General features: G+C 44.4%; 1 protein-coding gene across 8 annotated transcripts in view; it reads left to right on the top strand.

The window, feature by feature from the left end:
- The window catches only part of LOC106577155 (mitogen-activated protein kinase kinase kinase kinase 3), a 69,924-nt gene that overhangs the window by 34,811 nt on the left and 12,663 nt on the right, over window positions 1-22,450 (top strand). For 3 of the 8 annotated variants that reach the window (XR_014381369.1, XM_014154959.3, XM_014154958.3), the window contains exons 3-17: window positions 4,336-4,426; window positions 4,670-4,734; window positions 5,061-5,116; window positions 5,204-5,251; window positions 5,364-5,406; window positions 5,682-5,754; window positions 5,988-6,119; window positions 6,231-6,293; window positions 9,593-9,674; window positions 9,825-9,941; window positions 10,110-10,184; window positions 13,247-13,325; window positions 14,008-14,066; window positions 14,479-14,541; window positions 20,650-20,702. Coding sequence is in view for 7 of the 8 variants with exons in the window: in XM_014154959.3 (XP_014010434.2) it covers window positions 4,336-4,426; window positions 4,670-4,734; window positions 5,061-5,116; window positions 5,204-5,251; window positions 5,364-5,406; window positions 5,682-5,754; window positions 5,988-6,119; window positions 6,231-6,293; window positions 9,593-9,674; window positions 9,825-9,941; window positions 10,110-10,184; window positions 13,247-13,325; window positions 14,008-14,066; window positions 14,479-14,541; window positions 20,650-20,702 (1,099 nt within the window). In the remaining variant the exon portion in view is untranslated. The remainder of the gene's footprint in view (window positions 1-4,335; window positions 4,427-4,669; window positions 4,735-5,060; window positions 5,117-5,203; window positions 5,252-5,363; window positions 5,407-5,681; window positions 5,755-5,987; window positions 6,120-6,230; window positions 6,294-9,592; window positions 9,675-9,824; window positions 9,942-10,109; window positions 10,185-13,246; window positions 13,326-14,007; window positions 14,067-14,478; window positions 14,542-20,649; window positions 20,703-22,450) is intronic. The other 5 variants (XM_014154963.3, XM_082964866.1, XM_014154964.3 and 2 more) reach the window with 3 other exon arrangements.

Below are 22,450 nucleotides of genomic sequence, written 5' to 3'. Positions count from 1 at the left end.
TGTTTTATCACAAAACCAGATAGTCACTCTGTCCAGTGAAGTCCACAAAACATATTTCATGTACAGTAACAGACACTTACTTTACCTACAGCATGGTCAAGCAAGTGAATGTTTCCATCACTAAACAACTATTGATTTAGAACCACAGAGAGTTACTGCAAGTCACAAAGAAAAAAGGGTCTGCCTCCACTATTGTGGCACCATTTCAATTTCAACATTTCAACATCATCAAAACAATTCTGCTTAGTCTAATTTAGTGAGAACTATAAGATATCAAAAACAATTTAGTCCAATCAACGTAAGCTAAATATGTGGCTGTCCATGTTTCTGATGTCACTGTGTGCGTTCATGCAAGTAGAAAAACATGTTAACTCACCATACTTGTAGAGAAACACCAATGCCATCCACCTCTCTTTCATGTTGACGAAACAGTCTATGACTCTGTCAAACAGTACCCACTTTTAGTTTTTGTTGTTCTAGGCTACCTGGCTAAAATTCTTGCTTGCTAGCCTAACTTCCATTCATGGGCAATGTTAGCTAGTTAGTATCAGCCTTCTACTTCTAGCTACATATTGAACGTCCATCCTCTCAGGCCAGGGGCACAACAACGTATGAATTAATAGTATGCGCAGAATCTCCATTATAATCATTGGCCAGTATGGAAAATTAAGTAAAACCACAAGTGCAAATCCCTATCTCCACCCATGGCTAATTAGGAAAGGGACAATTTTAGCTAGCTTGCTAGGAAGACAACAACACAACAAGATGCAACAATTCCGTTTTTTCTATCGATGACTAATGCTCTCAATGGGATTTGATAGGGGTGATGCCCAATCCAAGCTGGCTTCCCTTAAAATGTTTTGATGCGCCAGGACCATTCACAGTTAACTCGCTCAGTTTAGCTCAACACTGATTGTCAATTTTTTTAAATACTTTTTTTGTCAAGGGAGGCCAATGTCATACAGACGGCATCAGATACAGTGCATTCGGAAAGTATTCAGACCCCTTCACTTTTTCCACATTTTGTTACGTCTCAGCCTTATTCTAAAATGTATTTAATTGTTTTTTTCCTCATCAATCTACACACACTACCCCACAATGACAAAGCATAAACAGGTTTTTAGAAATGTTTGCAAATGTATTAAAAAACAGATACCTTATTTACATAAGTATTCAGACCCGTTGCTATGAGACTCGAAGTTGAGCCCAGGTGCACCCTGTTTCCATTGATCGTCCTTGACTGGAGTCCACCTGTGGTAAATTAAAATGATTGAACATGATTTGAAGAGGCACACACCTGTCTATGTAAGGTCCCACAGTTGACTGTGCATGTCATAGCAAAAACCAATCCATGAGGTTGAAGGAATTGTCCGTAGAGCTCCGAGACAGGATTGTGTTGAGGCACAGAAGGGTACCAAAACATTTCTGCAGCATTGAAGGTCCCCAAGAACACAGTGGCTTCCATCATTCTTAAATTCCTAGAGCTGGCCACCCGGACAAACTGAGCAATCGAGGGAGAAGGACCTTGGTCAGAGTTCCTCTGTGGTGATGGGAGAACCTTCCCTCCACCAATCAGGCCTTTATGGTAGAGTGGCCGAAAAGAAGCCACTCCTCAGTAAAAGGCACATGACAGCCCACTTGGAGTTTGCCAAAAGTCACCTAAAGGACTCTCAGACCATGAGAAACAAGATTCTCTGGTCTGATGAAACCAAGATTGAACTCTTGGTCTGAATACCAAGCGCCACGTCTGGAGGAAACCTGGCACCATCCCTACGGTGAAGCGTGGTGGCAGCATGCTGGGGAGATGTTTTTCAGTGGCAGGGACTGGGAGACCAGTCAGGATCGAGGGGAAATATGAACGGAGCAAAGTTTCAGAGAGATCCTTGAAGAAAACCTGCTCCAGAGCGCTCAGGACCTCAGACTGGTCAATTACCCTAAGCACACGGCCAAGACAACGCAGGGGTGGGTTCGGGACAAGTCTCAATGTCCTTGAGTGGCCCTGCCAGAGCCCGGACTTGAACCCGATCGAACATCTCTGGAGAGACCTGACAATAGCTGTGCAGCGACTCTCCCCATTCAACCTGACAGAGCTTGAGAGGATCTGCAGAGAAGAATAGGAGAAACTCCCCAAATACAGGTGAGCAAAGCTTGTAGCGTCATACCCAAGAAGACTCAAGGCTGTAATCGCTGCCAAACGTGCTTCAAATAAGTACTGAGTAAAGGTTCTGAATACTTATGTAAATGTGATATTTCAGTTTTGGATTTTTCATAAATTTGCACAAACATTTTTGGTTTTTATTTGTCATTATGGGTTATTGTCTAGATTTATGAGGAAAAAACACAATTTAATATATTTTAGAATAAGCCTGTAACCTAACAAAATGTGGAAAAAGTGTAGGGGTCTGAATACTTTCCGAATGCAGATGTAGATGGTGTACATGTAAGGAGACTGGCGCTGTTTCGCTCGCTCGGATGCTTTCTCCTGTGAGATACAATTCAGCCTCTTGCGAATTGAAGGAAAATTATGAAACACAGAGACGAAAGATACATTTTTGGTTATTTCTTTTTGGTCTATTTTTGGGGGGAACCCTGACTTCCCTTGGCATCCATGAATACACGCCACTGCGTGAGGAGGACCGTCACCCATCAGAGCCATCTTTGACGCAGATCAAGCTGTCATGCTGCAGCGTCCGGGTGTAAACACTGGTGTAGCTGGATGATATAGCCTAGCCTACCATGTGACAGTGATAGCACTTAGCAAGCTGTGTGGCTCTATCCCTGCTCAGGGCGCTAGAAGGATATCGGTAGTTATGCAAGGATTAATCATTTGGCCATTCACCCACATGAATTCATAGCAGGTTTTAGTGACTGGAAAGGGATAAACCTCTCTATGCATAACTTGTTTTTAAGGCTTACGTGAACAATTTGAAGCTGTATGCCTTTTTGTCCATTATGTTTCTACACTTCCTGTCAATATAGCTGCTGGGGCCTTGGGTCAGAACCATTACCATAGTAACAGAGATTTTCTATTATGGGTCAGGAAGGGCACTAATTTGCTTCGACAGTCACATATCTGAGGGGCTCGACACCCAGATAAAACCTGAAAGCCACACCCAGGGTATCCATCAGATGGTAGACCTTCACCTCGGTGTCAGAGCTCAAAGAGTGCAAAGGTCATCTTGATCCATGGACTATGTAAGCCTATGTATGCTAAGCCTATGTATGCAGAAGCCAACTCTACAACATTCACCCACAGCCATTCTTAATGTTGTCAAAAGCAATCTGCCAGAGATGGTTCTGAGTGTGGATGGATGCAAGTGTCTCACTGATTTCACTTTTACAGTATAGATGAAGCAACTGAAACAGTCATTTTTACATTTGAATAAGATATATTTTTAAGCTGGCACGCCACTGGAATGATTGTCTTTTAGCTATTTTATCCATGCTGAGGTGTGCTGTCATTTCATATAAGCCTGGGCTCTTTTAGACATGTCCCAGTGTTTGAAGGCATTCTAAAATAGCTGGATTTGATGCAGTTAGCGCTGCTTTCAATTTTTGCATCAATATATTTCCTGTAGACACTACAGCCTCCACCAGCGCACAGCCTAATGATGATCAAAACAAGTTCTATCATGTTTACCATCTGCTTTAATTTGAAATGATTTCATGTCTTGGTGTCTGTATCCTGCGACGAATGCTTGGCTGTGTTGGCCTGGTAGCCGTGTCTGTTTATGCTTAAGCTAACTTCTCTATTGTTGTTTGGCATGACAACAACATGTCACGTGGATGTGGCTAAAGCACAAACAGATCTAGCCACCAGGCTAATGCTTTATGGCCTGAACATGATCCAGCCACCAGGCTAATGCTTTATGGCCTGAACATGATCTATCCTCCAGGCTAATGCTTTATGGCCTGAACATGATCTATCCACCAGGCTAATGCTTTATGGCCTGAACATGATCCAGCCACCAGGCTAATGCTTTATGGCCTGAACATGATCCAGCCACCAGGCTAATGCTTTATGGCCTGAACATGATCTAGCCACCAGGCTAATGCTTTATGGCCTCAACATGATCTAGCCACCAGGCTAATGCTTTATGGCCTGAACATGATCCAGCCACCAGGCTAATGCTTTGTGGCCTGAACATGATCCAGCCACCAGGCTAATGCTTTGTGGCATGGACATGATCTAGCCACCAGGCTAATGCTTTATGGCCTGAACATGATCTAACCACCAGGCTAATGCTTTGTGGCCTGAACATGATCTAACCACCAGGCTAATGCTTTATGGCCTGAACATGTAACTGATCGGATGACTGACTGTTTGATTAACAGGTGAGGACTTTGAGGTGGTGCAGCAGGAGATCATTGTGATGAAGGACTGCAAACACTCCAACATCGTGGCCTACTTCGGCAGCTATCTCCGGTAAGACTGACATACTGATAGATCCGGTATGGATAGACAGTATTACAACTCTCTGAAGTTGGACTCAAATGATACAGCTATTTCAGGCATGACATTGAATATGTTGTCGTTTTAGATGGAGCAAAATTTAAAGTACAGCTAAAATGTCTGTCTTTGGTCTAATCGAGACTTGTTGTCTGATTGGGACAGCATCAGTCTTGCTATCTTGTGGTCTGTGAGTGTATCACTTCCCTTCTCCTTCAGGAGAGATAAATTATGGATCAGCATGGAGTACTGCGGAGGAGGATCTCTGCAGGATATTTATCACGGTAGGACACACACATGTGCGCACATAGTCTCTTCAAGCACACACCCGTTCCCACATTCACAAAGTCACTCACTGTGGTGACCTATGCATTCACCCATGCTCACAGTCACCCTAATAGAATAGCTGTGTAAAGCACAGTAGATGAAAGCTTGTTGCAATCAATATCCACACTCTTCCCACTCTCCCACTTAAGCTGTCATAGCCAGCCAGCACAGTAAATAGCACTCGTAAGTCAAACATCTGGTGTTGAACTCAAACTTGTGTATGAAATGCTTCAGATACTTTGCCTTGCTCTTAAACTCTGCCCTCTTTCTCCCTCCTCTCCAGTGACTGGGCCTCTGTCCGAGTCTCAGATTGCGTATATGTCACGGGAAACCCTTCAGGTACGTTTTTTTCCCCTGCTGACGTGTGAATCTATGGGTCAGATTGACTAAGAATTAGTGATGTGTTGTTTTCTCCCTTCCTTACAGGGTTTGTACTATCTCCACAACAAAGGCAAAATGCACAGAGACATTAAGGTAATGCCATGTCAATGATGGCAATAAGCGTGCTTTCAAGTAGAGATGATTGACTTTCAAACCTTGTTTGGTGTGGTTATTTTTTGCCTGACCCTGTAACTTTTTCTCATAGGGAGCAAATATTCTATTGACAGACAACGGCTATGTGAAATTAGGTAAGGTCTTGGACAACCATTGCTTTCCCTTCAACCAGATATCAGTTGCCAAAGCCTCACCTTGACTACTTAGGCTGCATTCACACAGGCAGCCTAATTCAGATATTTTTTTGCCACTAATTGGTCTTTTGGCCAATCACATCAGATCTTTTCAAATCAGATCTGGCTAGAGCCTGTCTAAACGCAGCCTAAGTTACCTACTGTATTAGAATAAGATCTCACAATACTTATTATCTTTTGCTAATTTTCTCTCTATTTTCCCTCTATCTCCTTAGCTGACTTTGGTGTATCAGCACAGATCACTGCCACGCTGGCTAAGAGGAAGTCCTTCATTGGAACTCCATACTGGTGAGCTTCACCGCTGGTCACTCCACTCGGTGTCACACTCTGGATGGGCTCTGACATGATGGTGTGGTTAATTGACTTATTGATCTAAGGATGTGACAGACCATTCATATTGCTCTGGACAGTGTTATGATTAGTGTTATGGCTGGAATTGATTGACTCACAATGATTAATTGGTTCATGACTGATGCTAAGTACTCTTTTATTTATTCTTTTTTCCCTCTCCCTCCTCTCAGGATGGCTCCAGAGGTGGCAGCAGTGGAGAGGAAGGGAGGCTACAACCAGTTGTGTGATATCTGGGCCGTGGGCATCACCGCCATTGAGCTGGCCGAGCTGCAGCCTCCTATGTTTGACCTGCACCCCATGAGGTAGTATGTGTGCTGGGAGATGTGTGAATGAAGCCTTGACAATGTGATGTGATGCTGGATATTTCTTGTTCTTTTTGTTCTACAAACCAAGTCTGTTTTCTTACTTTCCAGGGCCCTTTTCTTGATGACAAAGAGTAATTTCCAGCCGCCCAAATTGAAAGACAAAGTGAAGTGGTAAGGGTTCATGTTCTCCTCTGTGAATAGCAGGGATTGGAAACTGTTCAGGGAACAGAACCGAAAACCGGAAAAGAACAAACAGGAACCTGGAATGAAAGTGATCAGTACTGGAATGGAACCATTATTTAAAATGCTGGGAACTGGTTAATTTACATTTTAGTCATTTAGCAGAAGCTCATCCATAGCGACTTATCGTAGTGCGTGCGTACATTTTCATGTTTTTTCCCCCCGTACTGGTCCCCCGTGGGAATCAAACCCACAACCCCAAGCTCTACCAACTGAGACACACGGGAACGTTCTTTTACGTTCCAGGCATTTTTTCTAGTCCCACAAAAAAATGCAACAAAGCGCCTATGCAAAGCCCTCTCTGTCACTCAAACATATTCCAGTGTCTGCCTGCAAGCTGAAAATGTTTGTCAGTGTATGTGCATGTTTAGGCTACTGTAGCCCCTCCCCCCTCTGAAGCATAGGCTACTGTAGCCCCTCCCCCCTCTGAAGCATAGGCTACTGTAGCCCCTCCCCCCATCTGAAGCATAGGCTACTGTAGCCCCTCCCCCCTCTGAAGCATAGGCTACTGTAGCCCCTCCCCCTCTGAAGCATAGGCTACTGTAGCCCCCCCATCTGAAGCATAGGCTACTGTAGCCCCCCCCATCTGAAGCATAGGCTACTGTAGCCCCCCCCCATCTGAAGCATAGGCTACTGTAGCCCCTCCCCCCTCTGAAGCATAGGCTACTGTAGCCCCTCCCCCCTCTGAAGCATAGGCTACTGTAGCCCCTCCCCCATCTGAAGCATAGGCTACTGTAGCCCCTCCCCCCTCTGAAGCATAGGCTACTGTAGCCCCTCCCCCTCTGAAGCATAGGCTACTGTAGCCCCCCCATCTGAAGCATAGGCTACTGTAGCCCCCCCCATCTGAAGCATAGGCTACTGTAGCCCCTCCCCCATCTGAAGCATAGGCTACTGTAGCCCCTCCCCCCTCTGAAGCATAGGCTACTGTAGCCCCTCCCCCCTCTGAAGCATAGGCTACTGTAGCCCCCCCCCATCTGAAGCGTAGGCTACTGTAGCCCCCCCCATCTGAAGCATAGGCTACTGTAGCCCCTCCCCCCTCTGAAGCATAGGCTACTGTAGCCCCTCCCCCCTCTGAAGCATAGGCTACTGTAGCCCCTCCCCCCTCTGAAGCATAGGCTACTGTAGCCCCTCCCCCCTCTGAAGCATAGGCTACTGTAGCCCCTCCCCCCTCTGAAGCATAGGCTACTGTAGCCCCTCCCCCCTCTGAAGCATAGGCTACTGTAGCCCCCCCCCCCATCTGAAGCATAGGCTACTGTAGCCCCCCCCCCCCCCCCATCTGAAGCATAGGCTACTGTAGCCCCCCCCCCCCCCCCCATCTGAAGCATAGGCTACTGTAGCCCCTCCCCCCTCTGAAGCATAGGCTACTGTAGCCCCTCCCCCATCTGAAGCATAGGCTGCTGTACTGACATTGCAATCGTGACTCAGAAGATAGGGAGAGAGATTTTTTTTATTAACTAGAGAAGAATGAATCAACTTTTTCAATGCTAGTTAAGGCTATTATAGGCCAGGGCTATCCAACCCTGTTCCTGGAGAGCTACCGTCCTGTAGATTTTCACTCCAACCCTAATCTATCACACCTGATTCTAATAATTAGCTGGTTGATAAGCTGAACCAGGTTAATTACAACTGGGGTTGGATTGAAAACCTACAGGGTAGCTCTCCAGGAACTGGGTTGGAGAGCCCTGCAATAGGCCTAGTTATCACGTTTCATGTTGGATTTATTAACTACAAGAAGGCAAGATGTTTTATTAATTCTGGTGCCACTCTGCACACACAATCTTGTTAGCTAGCTAGCTCAAAAGACATTCAAAGTTCCTCCATAGAAGCCACAAGTATAAATCTGTGACTCTAATTCAGATAATGCATGTCTTAAGATGCCAAGTAGAGTATGACACAGGAACAGGACTCCGGAGGGTCCCGCGGGATTCTGTCAGGAATTGGAGTGAAGTTCTGTGAAGTTCGGGACAGGATCAACAGTCTACAGGAACGGGCAGTACAGGAATAGTTACAAACTGAGTTTTTTGGTCGTAAATATGTCATGTGTGGAGCATTTTGTAAAAGCACCAACTGTGTAGGCTAGGCCTAATATAGTTTACTTAATAAAAGTAAATACAAAATAAATTGTACATTTCCCCCTTCTGTCGGCTCACTCTCGCACCTTGCTACAGTAATACATGGCTTGTAAGAAATGCTGGTGTTTAAACAAATAGGCTATCAACTGGAGGGTTGGACAAGCGGCCTGAAGCAGTATACCTGCTCTACTCACTTTACCATCAAGCCCAATTCTTCGTGTATTTAACTAAACCCGTGCCATCTGCGGTGAAGAGGGAAATAAAAATAGATTGACTGATGCAATACTGCCGCTCAGGTTTTTTCGATGTTCATGTTGTAAATGTTAATGGGTTGTTAATGTTCATATGTGGGCAGTGCTCAGCTGGAGCCTACAGATTTATGCAGGTGCTGTTATGTGCAGACCATCCTGCTGGGCTCTTTGTCCTCATCCTCCAGCCTTAATCGATATACATTTAGGTCATTTAGAATATGCTCTTATCCAGAGAGACTTAGGCCTACAGTCAGTGCATTTAACTGAAATAGGTAAGACAACCACATCACAGTCGCATATTGGATTACTGAAACTATTTTCAATACTTCCTAATTCTGCGTCCACAAATGAGCACGGGACGGGAGTGATTTTTATTGGGACGGGACAGGAAAGTTCTGGGGTTATAGAACTGTTGCGGGATCAGGACAGTACAGGGGGAAAAAATGACGGGACAAGCATTGCCCACATATTAATACATTTTCACTCCCATATCAATCTCTAATTCCCAGTGCTTCAAGCCTCCTCCTCAAACCTCTCTCGCTCTCTCCCCACCTGCTAAATTCCATCCGCTTCTAGCGCCAAAGACTAAACTTGTCTGTCCATCACACATGTTATCAACCAGCTTGCCTGCTCTAACCACGCTGATTGGTGAAGTCATTTAATGAACTAAATGTAAACTGTTAGATTTCACAGGTTACAAAGGGAACAATATAAACCGTAACTTTTTTGGGGTTCCAACTTTATTTTGCTGGTCGGAACAGTGGAACGGAACCCCCAAAAATTGTGATTCTGTTCAGAATGAAAAAATGTGAAAATAATTTACGTTCCAACCCCTGATTTTTCAATTCATATTAAAATCATAAATGTTCTAACATGTATCTGTTTGTTCTGTCTCCTCATATAAAAGGGGAAATAATTTCCATCATTTTGTCAAATTGTCCCTGACGAAAAGTCCCAAGAAGAGGCCAACAGCAGAGAAACTATTACAGGTACCCCCAGTCTAAATGGAAACACTAGATTTCAGTGTCTGTCAAGAAAACATGTTAACCAGCCAATCATTGATTACCAGTTTAGAGAAGTGTAAATGCAATGGCCATCCTGTAGGCTGTGACCTCACAATCCTCTTCCTGTGTCCACAGCACCCATTTGTGTCACAGCCTCTCAGTCGAACCCTGGCCATCGAGCTGCTGGACAAAGCCAGCAACCCAGACCACACCACATACAATGACTTTGATGATGACGACCCTGAACCAGAGGTACAGTCACCACCCCAACCTTTACAGCTCCAGTTTTATCCAATCAAATGACTGGATGAAGACTGACACCTGTCCTCATTGGTCGTACCATCGTTCTGATCTCTTTACTGTCCGAGTTCTACATATTTTCTCTCTCCTCCATTATCCCTCTCTCTGCTCCTTCCTCAGTTTAAGTATAGGGGCCACTTCCTTCCCATCACCCCTGGTGCTCGGCGAGCTCCTCGCTTTGCCATCCGCAAGAAGGTATCAGTGTGGCCTGCATTAGAACTGCACCAGTACCTTGGTGATCAGTACCTGCAGTAACAGAGCACTAACTAACACCAATCTGTGTGTGGTCAGATAGACTGGACCTTGTCAATGAACCCTGCTCATGGAGTTTGTGTTACTTACTTTGTTCAATCTTTCTGCATGTGGGATTTTGAAGATTGTGTTTTAGGCGTGAATAGGCTTTTAAAAATTTTACCAGGTAAGTTGACTGAGAGCACATTCTCATTTACAGCAACGACCTGGGGAATAGTTACAGGGGAGAGGAATGACCCAATTGTAAACTGGTGACAGTATGAGGGCTAGATTGGGGAATTTAGCCAAGACACCAGGGTTAACACCCCTACTCTTACAATAAGTGCCATGGGATCTTTAGTGACCACAGAGAGTCAGGACACCTGTTTAACGTCCCATCCGAAATATAGCACCCTACACAGGGAAATGTCCCCAATCACTGCCCTGGGGAAAGAGTGCCTCCTACTGGCCCTCCAACACCACTTCCAGCAGCGTCTGGTCTCTCATCCAGGGACCAACTCTGCTTAGCTTCAGAAGCAAGTCAGCAGTGGGATGCAGGGTGGTGTGCTGCTGGCGCAGGGTGGTGTGCTGCTGGCGCAGGGTGGTATGCTGCTGGCTACATGCAGTTAAACTGAGAATAAGTTACTCCCAGCTCAAACATGCCTTCTATTGTTTTTGTACATCAGTTTGTTAAAGCTAATTTTAACAGGCTTGTGATTTGTCTGGCTATGTGCTAGGCCAAGGGTGTGTGTAGTGCATGAACATGCATATAGTAACTAGAACTTGTTAGGTATGCTGAGGTGAGGTCGAGCTGCAGGGTTCTATCTGTATGTAGTGTGTATATATCAGTATGTGTTTGGTCTCACAAGAAGACTGGTAAAGGAAACTTCCACTTAAGTCAATGGATGACGTGAATTTGAGCTCCTTGATCTGCATCTTTTGTTTTTGTTGAGACATCTCCTGCTGCCTTGCGTTGCCATGGTTTAATTGCCTGTTTGCAGTGTGGTCTGTCTTTGCTGTGTTCTGTTGCTGCCGTGTAGGCGGAGACGTTGTTGTGACTGACTGGGCCATTGTTCTAATTTTCCCTGACTCATAGGTCAGAGATCAGAACAATTTCAGTCCCTTCAAATATACACATCTTAGTGACAGTAAATTCTCTTGGATGCTCAGCACTGTCCTTTTCCCTCAGAGAGAGGTTGAATTATGTTTTTGTTAGATGATGAAGTTTGCACAGGATTTAATGTACTACTGTACAGTTATTGGACTGAGGAATGACACTAATTTAAGCATTATTGTAATTTTAAGCATTATGACTTGGGTTATGTGTGCGTGATGATGTGTGTATGTACAGTTGAAGTCGGAAGTTTACATACACCTTAGCCAAATACATTTAAACTCAGTTTTTCAAAATTCCTGACATTTAATCAGAGTAAAAATTCCCTGTCTTAGGTCAGTTAGGATCACAACTTTATTTTAAGAATGTGAAATGTCAGAATAATAGTAGAGAATGATTTATTTCAGATTTGATTTCTTTAATCACATTCCCAGCTGGTCAGAAGTTTACATACACTCAATTAGTATTTGGTAGCATTGCCTTTAAATTGTTTAACTTGGGTCAAATGTTTCAGGTAGCCTTCCACAAGCTTCTCACAATAAGTTGGGTGAATTTTGGCCCTGACAGAGCTGGTGTAACTGAGTCAGGTTTGTAGGCCTCCTTGCTCGCACACACTTTTTCAGTTCTGCCCACACATTTTCTATTGGATTGAGGTCAGGGTTTTGTGATGGCCACTCCAGTACCTTGATTTTGTTGTCCTTAAGCCATTTTGCCACAACTTTGGAAGTATGCTTGGGGTCATTGTCCATTTGGAAGACCCATTTGCGACCAAGCTTTAACTTTCTGACTGATGTCTTGATGGTGCTTCAATATATCCACATAATGTTCCTTCCTCATGATGCCATCTATTTTGGGAAGTGCACCAGTCCCTCCTGCAGCAAAGCACACCCACAACATGATGCTGCCACCCCCGTACTTCACGGTTGGGATGGTGTTCTTCGGCTTGCAAGCCTCCCCCTTTTTCCTCCAAACATAACGATGGTCATTATGGGCAAACAGTTCTATTTTTGTTTCATCAGACCAGAGGACATTTCTCCAAAATGTATGATCTTTGTCCCCATGTGCTGTTGCAAACCGTAGTCTGGCTTTTTTATGGCGGTTTTGGAGCAGTGGCTTCTTCCTTGCTGAGCGGCCTTTCAGGTTATGTCGATATAGGACTCGTTTTACTGTGGATATAGATACTTTTGTACTTGTTTCCTCCAGCATCTTCACAAGGTCCTTTTGCTGCTGTTCTGGGATTGATTTGCACTTTTTGCACCAAAGTACGTTCATCTCTAGGAGACAGAACGCGTCTCCTTCCTGAGCGGTGTGACGGCTGCGTGGTCCCATGGTGTTTATACTTGCATACTATTGTTTGTAGATGAACGTGGTACCTTCAGGTGTTTGGAAATTGCTCCCAAGGATGAACCAGACTTGTGGAGGTCTACAATTTTTTCCTGAGGTCTTGGCTGATTTCTTTTGATTTTCCCATGATGTAAATTAGAGACACTGAGTTTAAAGGTAGGCCTTTAAACTCAGTAGTACACCTCCAATTGGCTCAAATGATGTCAATTAGCCTATCCGAAGCTTCTAAAGCCATGACATAATTTTCTGGAAATTTCCAAGCTGTTTACTGGCCCGGTCAACTTAGTGTATGTAAACTTCTGACCTACTGGAATTGTGATACAGGGAATTATAAGTGAAATAATCTGTCTGTAAACAATTGTTGGAAAAATGACTTGTGTCATGCACAAAGTAGATGTCCTAACCGACTTACCAAAACTATAGTTTGTTGACAAGAAATTTGTGGAGTGGTTGAGAAACAAGTTTTAATGACTCCAACCTAAGTGTATGTAAACTTCCGACTTCAACTGTATGTGTTATGTATGTGTCTTGGATATTTAGGTATTCTATTCTGTTTTCTTCCTGACAGTCTCCAGTGTCTGTTCCCCATCGGATTCGCTCCACCAGCAGGAGCACCAGGGAAGGGAAGACGCTGTCTGAGATCACCTGTAAGTGTCTGTGTGACTGGACCAGTTTCCCAGACCCAGATTGAGCTGACTCCTGGACTACAAAGCATGCTTAGTGGAGAATCACCATTGAATGTGCTTTTTAGTCCAGGACTAGGCTGACTCTGTGTGGCTGTGGTGGATTCAGTTTTATCACAGTCTGTGGTTATTGGCAGTGTGCTTTTCTGTGGTGTGGATTGACTGACACATTCATTTCTTTGTGAGTTCATGGTAATCACAGTTTAGTGAACCTCTGTCTGTCAGGATTAACGTTGGCATGAGTATAATCTACTCTTTTCAGCTTCCACAGATGAACGGCTCCTCAAACCATGTAGTGAAGGAACACACACACATACACACACACACACACACACACACTCCTCTGTTAAAGTACCTCAACACACTCACTCATCTAGCTCTACCTGCGGCTGTGCAGTTAAACTTCTCTCTCTCGCGCTCTCTCTCTCTCTCTATTTCTGTCTCTCTCTCTATTGCTCTCTATCGCTCTCTATCGCTCTCTCTCTCTCTCTCTATCTATCTATCTATCTATCTATCTATCTATCTATCTATCTATCTATCTATCTATCTATCTATCTATCTATCTATCTATCTATCTATCTATCTATCTATCTCTCTATCTCTCTATCTCTCTATCTCTCTATCCTCTCTATCTCTCTCTATCTAGTTGGCCAGGTGAAGTTTGACCCCCCGTTGAGGAAGGAGACAGAGCCCCATCATGAGCTGGTGAGTAGCCTGGTCCTGCAGTGTCCCCCTAATACCACTGTGGCTGAACCCTGTGTGTTGGTGCCGTAACAGGGGGGGGGGAAAAACATAGATAGGCCCAATTAGCTGCGACTCTGCTGAAGTTTAAATCCCAATTAATGCATTTCTGATCTCAAGTCTTCCGTATTATCAATTTCCCAGTTTAGCATATTCCCTGTCCTTTTTTCTCCTAAATTTGTCTGAATGCGCCCCTGGCTGAGGTTTCAGTGCAGGGTTCATACGGCATGCATGGCCACCCCTCTTCTCTCCCCTCACTCTCATCCCTCACTCCCTACCTCTCTTATCCATCCTCTCCCCTGCTTTAATCCCTTTCTCTGATTGGATGGCATTAACTTTGAATTAATGGGTCTTTCTCACTCTGCCTGTTGAACAGCCCGACTCTGACCCTTTTTTGGACTGTGCAGAAGAGCTGTACTACACGGCGAGATCTAATCTGGTATTTTCCCACATCTCTCCATTTCTTCTTCTGGGTCGTCTCTCTTCTTCTTAACGCTTAAATGTCCTCTTTCAGTTTGCCTTGTCTCTTTCGTGGTTCTTTTGAGTGTCTAAGTTTGATGGATGTCAGTAACTGTTTGTTCATTTGTGTCTGTGAAGCCGTCTTCGCCTCATTGGCTGTTTCTGTTGTTATTCTGGTCTTATGTTGGTTGTTATTTGAACTGGATGGTCTTCAACCACACAACCTGTTAGACCTCACCAGCACATCTAAGGCTCAGAGAGAGGAATGGAGGGATGGGGGAAAAACTGTATAGAGGGAGTGGGATGGAGGAAAAACTGTATAGAGAGAGAGGAATGGAGGGATGGGGGGAAAACTGTATAGAGTGAGTGGAATGGAGATGGAGGGATGATATACTGTAGGTAGAGGGATGATATACAGTCGTGGCCAAAAGTTTTGAGAATGACACAAATATTAATTTTCACAAAGTCTGCTGCCTCAGTTTGTATGATGGCAATTTGCATATACTCCAGAATGTTATGAAGAGTGATCAGATGAATTGCAATTAATTGCAAAGTCCCTCTTTGCCATGCAAATGAACTGAATCCTAAAAACAACATTTCCACTGCATTTCAGCCCTGCCACAAAAGGACCAGCTGACATCATGTCAGTGACTCTCTCGTTAACACAGGCTGGAGATCACTCTGTCATGCGGATTGAGTTCGAATAAAAGACTGGAAGCTTCAAAAGGAGGGTGGTGCTTGGAATCATTGCTCTTCCTCTGTCAACCATGGTTACCTGCAAGGAAACACGTGCCGTCATCATTGCTTTGCACAAAAAGGGCTTCACAGGCAAGGATATTGCTGCCAGTAAGATTGCACCTAAATCAACCATTTATCGGATCATCAAGAACTTCAAGGAGAGTGGTTCAATTGTTGTGAAGAAGGCTTCAAGGCGCCCAAAGAAAGTCCAGCAAGCGCCAGGACTGTCTCCTAAAGTTGATTCAGCTGCTGGAAAGGGGCACCACCAGTACAGAGTTTGCTCAAGAATGGCAGCAGGCAGGTGTGAGTGCATCTGCACGCACTGTGAGGCGAAGACTTTGGGAGGATGGCCTGGTGTCAAGAAGGGCAGCAAAGAAGCCACTTCTCTCGAGGAAAAACATCAGGGACAGACTGATATTCTGCAAAAGGTACAGGGATTGGACAGCTGAGGACTGGGGTAAAGTCATTTTCTCTGATGAATCCCCTTTCCGATTTGTTTGGAGCATCCGGAAAAAAGCTTGTCCGGAAAAGACAAGGTGAGCGCTACCATCAGTCCTGTGTCATGCCAACAGTAAAGCATCCTGAGACCATTCATGTGTGGGGTTGCTTCTCAGCCAAGGGAGTGGGCTCACTAAAAATTTTGCCTAAGAACACAGCCATGAATAAAGAATGGTACCAACACATCCTCCGAGAGCAACTTCTCCCAACCATCCAGGAACAGTTTGGTGACGATCAATGCCTTTTCCAGCATGATGGAGCACCTTGCCATAAGGCAAAAGTGATAACTAAGTGGCTCGGGGAACAAAACATCGATATTTTGGGTCCATGGCCAGGAAACTCCCCAGACCTTAATCCCATTGAGAACTTGTGGTCAATCCTCAAGAGGCGGGTGGACAAACAAAAATCCACAAATTCTGACAAACTCCAAGCATTGATTATGCAAGAATGGGCTGCCATCAGTCAGGATGTGGCCCAGAAGTTAATTGACAGCATGCCAGGGCGTATTGCAGAGGTCTTGAAAAAGAAGGGTCAACACTGCAAATATTGTCTCTTTGCATCAACTTCATGTAGTTGTTAATAAAAGCCTTTGACACTTATGAAATGCTTGTAATTATACTTCAGTATTCCATAGTAACATCTGACAAAAATATCTAAAGACACTGAAGCAGCAAACTTGGTGGAAATTAATATTTGTGTCGTTCTCAACTTTTGGCCACGACTGTACTGTAGGGAGAGGGATGTCTCTGTACTGCAGAGAGATGGATGAACCTCCTCATAGGGAAACCTGTGACTGACTTGGACCCCTGAGGCCATGGCCTATTAGATCGGGAACAGATCAAGCCCTACGTTGCCATTACCAGTCCCCCCTGTTCCCAAATGCCAAATAATACTGCTGACTCAGACCACTGACTCCACAGTCACAATTAAACTCGTTAGACCTCATTTCTTTCCCTCATATGAATACTGGGGGATTTGTTGACATGACTGAGGCAGCAGGATATGGCAGTTTGTTAGCATAAGTAAGAATATGTTAGCTGAGCTCTCTTTGGCTTAATGTAGTATGGCTGTCAGTTTGCGGTGTGTTGGTCCGTAGGAGTCACAGTCTGTCACTTAGCTGTGAAGGGGGAATACCGGTATCTATATCCTGACTGGAAAAATCGATATGTCCTCTGATCTGAGGGACCCGCATTTAGGGTTGCAAAGGGTCAGAAACTTTCTGGTAAACTTCCAGATTTCTTCTGGAAATTTTCCATGGGAAGTTGAGCCCTGGAATGTTGGGAATTTTGCTTAAATTCATCAAAACGTTATCTTATAACAGTGAACCTTTTTTGTGGGATACACATAAGGCAATTCTAGGTATTGTGGCATATTTTGGTTAAACTATCCCCAATTCAATGGAATTGCAACCCTCTGCATGCACAGTGCACTCTTCCATCACATGTACAGCTGATTCTCAAGATCTTGCACACTAATGAGATGCTATTGAGCCCACACTACTACACTGTCTGAGCCAAAGACTACATGCTTTCTGGTAAGTTTTGATTACAATACTGGGTGGGTTGAAAATATTTGATATGACATACAGTACATGATTTTTTGTTAACTAATAAATAGTAGCCTACAGCAAAGTGTGTTTAAATCATTTCTAACTTATTAACAATTTCTGCTAGTTAGTTTTTGCTACCATGTGGGTTTTAGCTTGCTTGTGCCTGCTAACTGAGGAGAGTTAATTCACCTGTTTCCATATGTTACATTAAAAAAAAATGTATCTTACAAAGGAGTTGTTTAATCTAACTGCTTAACTATTTATCTATACATGGAATTGTATTTGGTTTTTATTTACACATTTTTTCCTAATCTTTACAGGAAAATGCCACGGGCACTATCTGATGTGTGGAGACATTTCACTGCAGCTAATGTAGAAGGAAAGGCTGTGTACATTTGCAAATATTGTGCCAAATCATATGTGAAAAATGCAACAAAGATGCAGAATCATCTGGCAAAGTGCATAAAGTTCCCTCAGCGCTCACAACAAGCAACCTCTGACAATAAAAGTCCCTCTACTTCTATTCGAGGTGAAAATGATGAATCCGACACCTTATCGATAGCAACAGCTCACGGTCCTCCTGGAATCATAATTTTTATTTACTCAATGGAGGAACGTAGTCAGAGAAATGCTGATGAATGTCTTGCTTGAGCTGTTTATGCAACTGGTTCACCTCTGATGCTCACAGGCAATGTGTTTTGGAAGAGATTTTTGAATGTTCTCTGCCCAGCATACACCCCTACAACCAGACATGCTTTATATACTCATTTGCTGGATGCAGAGTTCAACAGAGTCCATGTGAAGGTCAAGCAAATCATAGAGAAAGCAGACTGTATTGCAATTATCTCTGATGGGTGGTCAAATGTTCGTGGGCAAGGAATAATTAACTACATCTCCACCCCTCAACCAGTATTCTACAAGAGCACAGACACAAGGGACAACAGACACACCGGTCTCTACATTGCAGATGAGCTGAAGGAAGTCATCAATGACCTTTGACCACAGGAGGTATTTGCACTGGTGACAGACAATTCTGCGAACATGAAGGCTGCTTGGTCTAAAGTGGAGGAGTCCTACCCTCTCATCACACCCATTGGCTGTGCTGCTCATGCATTGAATCTGCTCATCAAGGACATCATGGCACTGAAAACAATGGATACACTCTACAAGCGAGCCAAGGAAATGGTTAGGTATGTGAAGGGTCATGAAGTTATAGCAGCAATCTATCTCACCAAGCAAAGTGAGAAGAATAAGAGCACCACATTGAAGCTGCCCAGCAACACCCGTTGGGGTGGTGTCATCATCATGTTTGACAGTCTCCTGGAGGGGAAGGAGTCTCTCCAAGCAATAGCCATATCACAGTCTGCCAATATGGACAGCCTCATCAAGAGGATCCTCCTGGATGATGTATTTTGGGAGAGAGTGGTAAGCAGCCTCAAACTCCTGAAACCTATATCAGTAGCCATTGCACGGATTGAGGGAGACAATGCCATCCTGTCTGATGTTCAGACTCTGCTTGCAGATGTAAGAGAAGAAATCCGTACTGCCCTGCCCACTTCACTGTTGCTCCAAGCAGAGGAAACTGCAGTTCTGAAATACATCAAAAAGCATGAAGACTTCTGCCTGAAGCCCATACACGCCACAGCGTACATGTTGGACCCCAAGTATGCTGGCAAGAGCATCCTGTCCAGTGCGGAGATCAACAAGACCTATGGTCTCATCACTACTGTGTCTCGCCACCTTGGCCTGGATGAGGGCAAGGTTCTTGGCAGTCTGGTGAAGTACACCTCTAAGCAAGGGGTTTGGGATGGAGATGCAATATGGCAGTTGTGCCAACATATCTCATCAGCCACCTGGTGGAAGGGACTTTGTGGATCTGAGGCTCTTTCCCCTGTTGTCTCCATCATCCTCCAAATCCCACCAACATCAGCCGCCTCTGGTCCTTGTTTGGAAACACACACACCAAAGCACACAACAGGCTGACTAATACAATGGTTGAAATGTTGGTGGCCATCTGGGCAAATTTGAGGCTTTTTGAGCCTGACAACAATCCATCCTCAGCAAGGTTGGAAAGTGACCGTGAAGATGAGGCCTCAGAGTCTGATGTTCAAGAGGTGGACATTGAGGAGGTCCAGGGAGAAGACATGGAAGCCTGAGAGGAAGACAACCAAAGCTTTAGTTTCTAGACTATCATTTTACAGATGTATGTTGAAAACGTTTTTGGGAGATGCGATGGATCATTGGGGATCATTCAATATTCCCTTTTGTTGTTCAGTGAAATCATCCCATGTGAAGAGTCATCTCATTTAATTAAAGGTCAATTATAGTTTTTTAAAATTTCTATTGGAAGGATTTAATCATTTGCAATTATGTCTACTTATAATAAGGTAAATTGTTTATGTTTCTGTCTCCATATGATATGGTAAATATATCCAATGCAAAAAACATCTACATTTAAATGGTATTAATATTAATTTGCGTTAATTACCACGGAATCTTTCCACCTCTGAATATGTCCCAAAATGTGCAACCCTACCCGCAATGATACTGTTCAGTAAAGTCAGTCACATTGATGCAGTACACACACACATACACACACACACACACACACACACACACACACACACACACACACACACAGAGATGAGTATGTTATGTGAATGATATGAATGGAAAATCTACTGAATAGAGGTATCTCAGCAGAATTAGCTACAACGGTATGGGCGAAGGGTGACGTGTGTGTGTGTGTTCCATAGTGCAAAATGCTGTCATATCCCTTTACTTTTATCGCACATGCACATTAGAAACATCTATCATAATTAGAAACATCCATCATAATTAGAAACATCCATCATAATTAGAAACATCCATCATAATTAGAAACATCCATCATAATAGAAACATCCATCATAATTAGAAACATCCATCATAATTAGAAACTATCATAATTCAGTGTTTTTTCTCTAAGCACCACTGCAGTGGTGACCTCTGACTTGTAGTGTCATCAGCCTTGCCAGCCCCTGAGGTTATTCTCACGGAGTCAAGGTACTGTAACATCCTGGATGGCCTGTTCATTCGTGTCATCAGTGTGACCAGGGAGTCATTGAGGTTACACCACACTCACCCTTGTCTCTCTCCATACAATCTCTAAGTGTTTGTAGGTGTTGTGTGTGTATGCATGTGTCTCAGCTCTTAATATAGTTGATGCCGTACAGTAGGTAACCTCAGCCATGGTGCCTTTCCACATTGACTGTGTGTCGTCGTGTTTCAGAAACAGTCCTGTAATTGTGATATGCCTCCTAGGATCTTCAACGGGACTATGGACAGGAATCTCCAAGCCTGGTGGGAGGGAACAAGTAAGTCACTCTTTCTGGGTTTCTACTCCTCTTCCTCCACCTTTCATCCTCGTCCTCTGTTCTTCCCGTCCCTTCCCTATGCTTGATCATCTTTCCTCCCTATCTCTCCTTCATCTCTTCTCCTTGCCTCTCCAGCTCTCCTCTCTTCTTCTTTCAACTGTCCTCGCCTCCCCCACTCTCTCTCCTCTCTTCTTCACCTTCTCTTGTCCTCACCTCCCCCGCTCTCCCCCGCTCTCCCTTCCTCCCCCGCTCCTGTCCTCCTGTTTTATCTGTATACGGATTAGCCCGAGCAGATGGTAGTGTGGTACTGAGAGGTGACTTCCTGTAGAGAGAAAGGCATCTGATGCATCTGATCATTTATTCATGACACCTTTCCTGGAACTCAGCTCAGAAGAAGTGTGTGTGTGTGTGTGTGTGTGTGTGTGTGTGTGTGTGTGTGTGTGTGTGTGTGTGTGTGTGTGTGTGTGTGTGTGTGTGTAATAACATAGACAGACTTGCTGCTGCTTAAACCTATAATGATCTGCTCCGTTGCAGGATGGGATGGATTGATATATGGTGTGTTTTCAGTGTATAGGATAAATCAGACGAGGATTATTGAAAAAGCCACTCCTTCCACATCTGAGGCACTCTGAATCTTATTCTGTTATCTCATTACTGTACAATTGATGTCCACATTCCTTCTCCCACTGGACAGCCTCATAGGGTTCATATCCTTCTCCCACTGGACAGCCTCATAGGGTTCATATCCTTCTCCCACTGGACAGCCTCATAGGGTTCATATCCTTCTCCCACTGGACAGCCTCATAGGGTTCATATCCTTCTCCCACTGGACAGCCTCATAGGGTTCATATCCTTCTCCCACTGGACAGCCTCATAGGGTTCATATCCTTCTCCCACTGGACAGCTTCATAGGGTTCATATCCTTCTCCCACTGGACACCCTCATAGGGTTCATATCCTTCTCCCACTGGACAGCCTCATAGGGTTCATATCCTTCTCCCACTGGACAGCCTCATAGGGTTCATATCCTTCTCCCACTGGACAGCCTCATAGGGTTCATATCCTTCTCCCACTGGACACCCTCATAGGGTTCATATCCTTCTCCCACTGGACAGCCTCATAGGGTTCATATCCTTCTCCCACTGGACAGCCTCATAGGGTTCATATCCTTCTCCCACTGGACAGCCTCATAGGGTTCATATCCTTCTCCCACTGGACAGCCTCATAGGGTTCATATTCTAATTTTCTCTCATGCACACTCACGTGCATACACAAACACACTGTTGCTTAAACATAGCTGACCTGACCGCTTCACACATCGCAGCTGAGTGTACAGCTTTGAGTGGCTAAGGTGTAAATGTTCGATGGGTTATGATGTCATCTCAGCTGGGATGAAACTCACACACTATCACACTCAAGCACGCTGAATTAATCTTCTCTGCGGTTTCCATGGGTTTTTGCCCTGTAGCATAAAAAAATGTTGTGTTAAATTAGGTCAGAACCCCCCTCTGAGAAATAACACCTTTACTCATGTCATGTGTGATTCTGTCACTGAGTTGACACTTCTCCTTCGTCCGTTTCACTCGTTACTTGACAGGACTCTTCTCAAATCAGTGGAGGAGGAGCTTAAGCAGGGGTGAGTTAGGCCACGCCCCACAGGTCTCCACCTGCAACTGCTCTGGTTTTTGATTTGCTGACGTGCCCTAACCGCGCCCACCAGCAGCCAATCAGTGTTAACGCAGGACTAAT

The sequence above is a fragment of the Salmo salar genome, chromosome 18 (genome assembly GCF_965601325.2).
Source record: "Salmo salar chromosome 18, fSalSal1, whole genome shotgun sequence".
In the NCBI taxonomy this organism is placed as follows: domain Eukaryota; kingdom Metazoa; phylum Chordata; class Actinopteri; order Salmoniformes; family Salmonidae; genus Salmo; species Salmo salar.
Note: the sequence above shows the minus strand (reverse complement) of the source record. Positions and strands in the feature narration are given on the sequence as shown.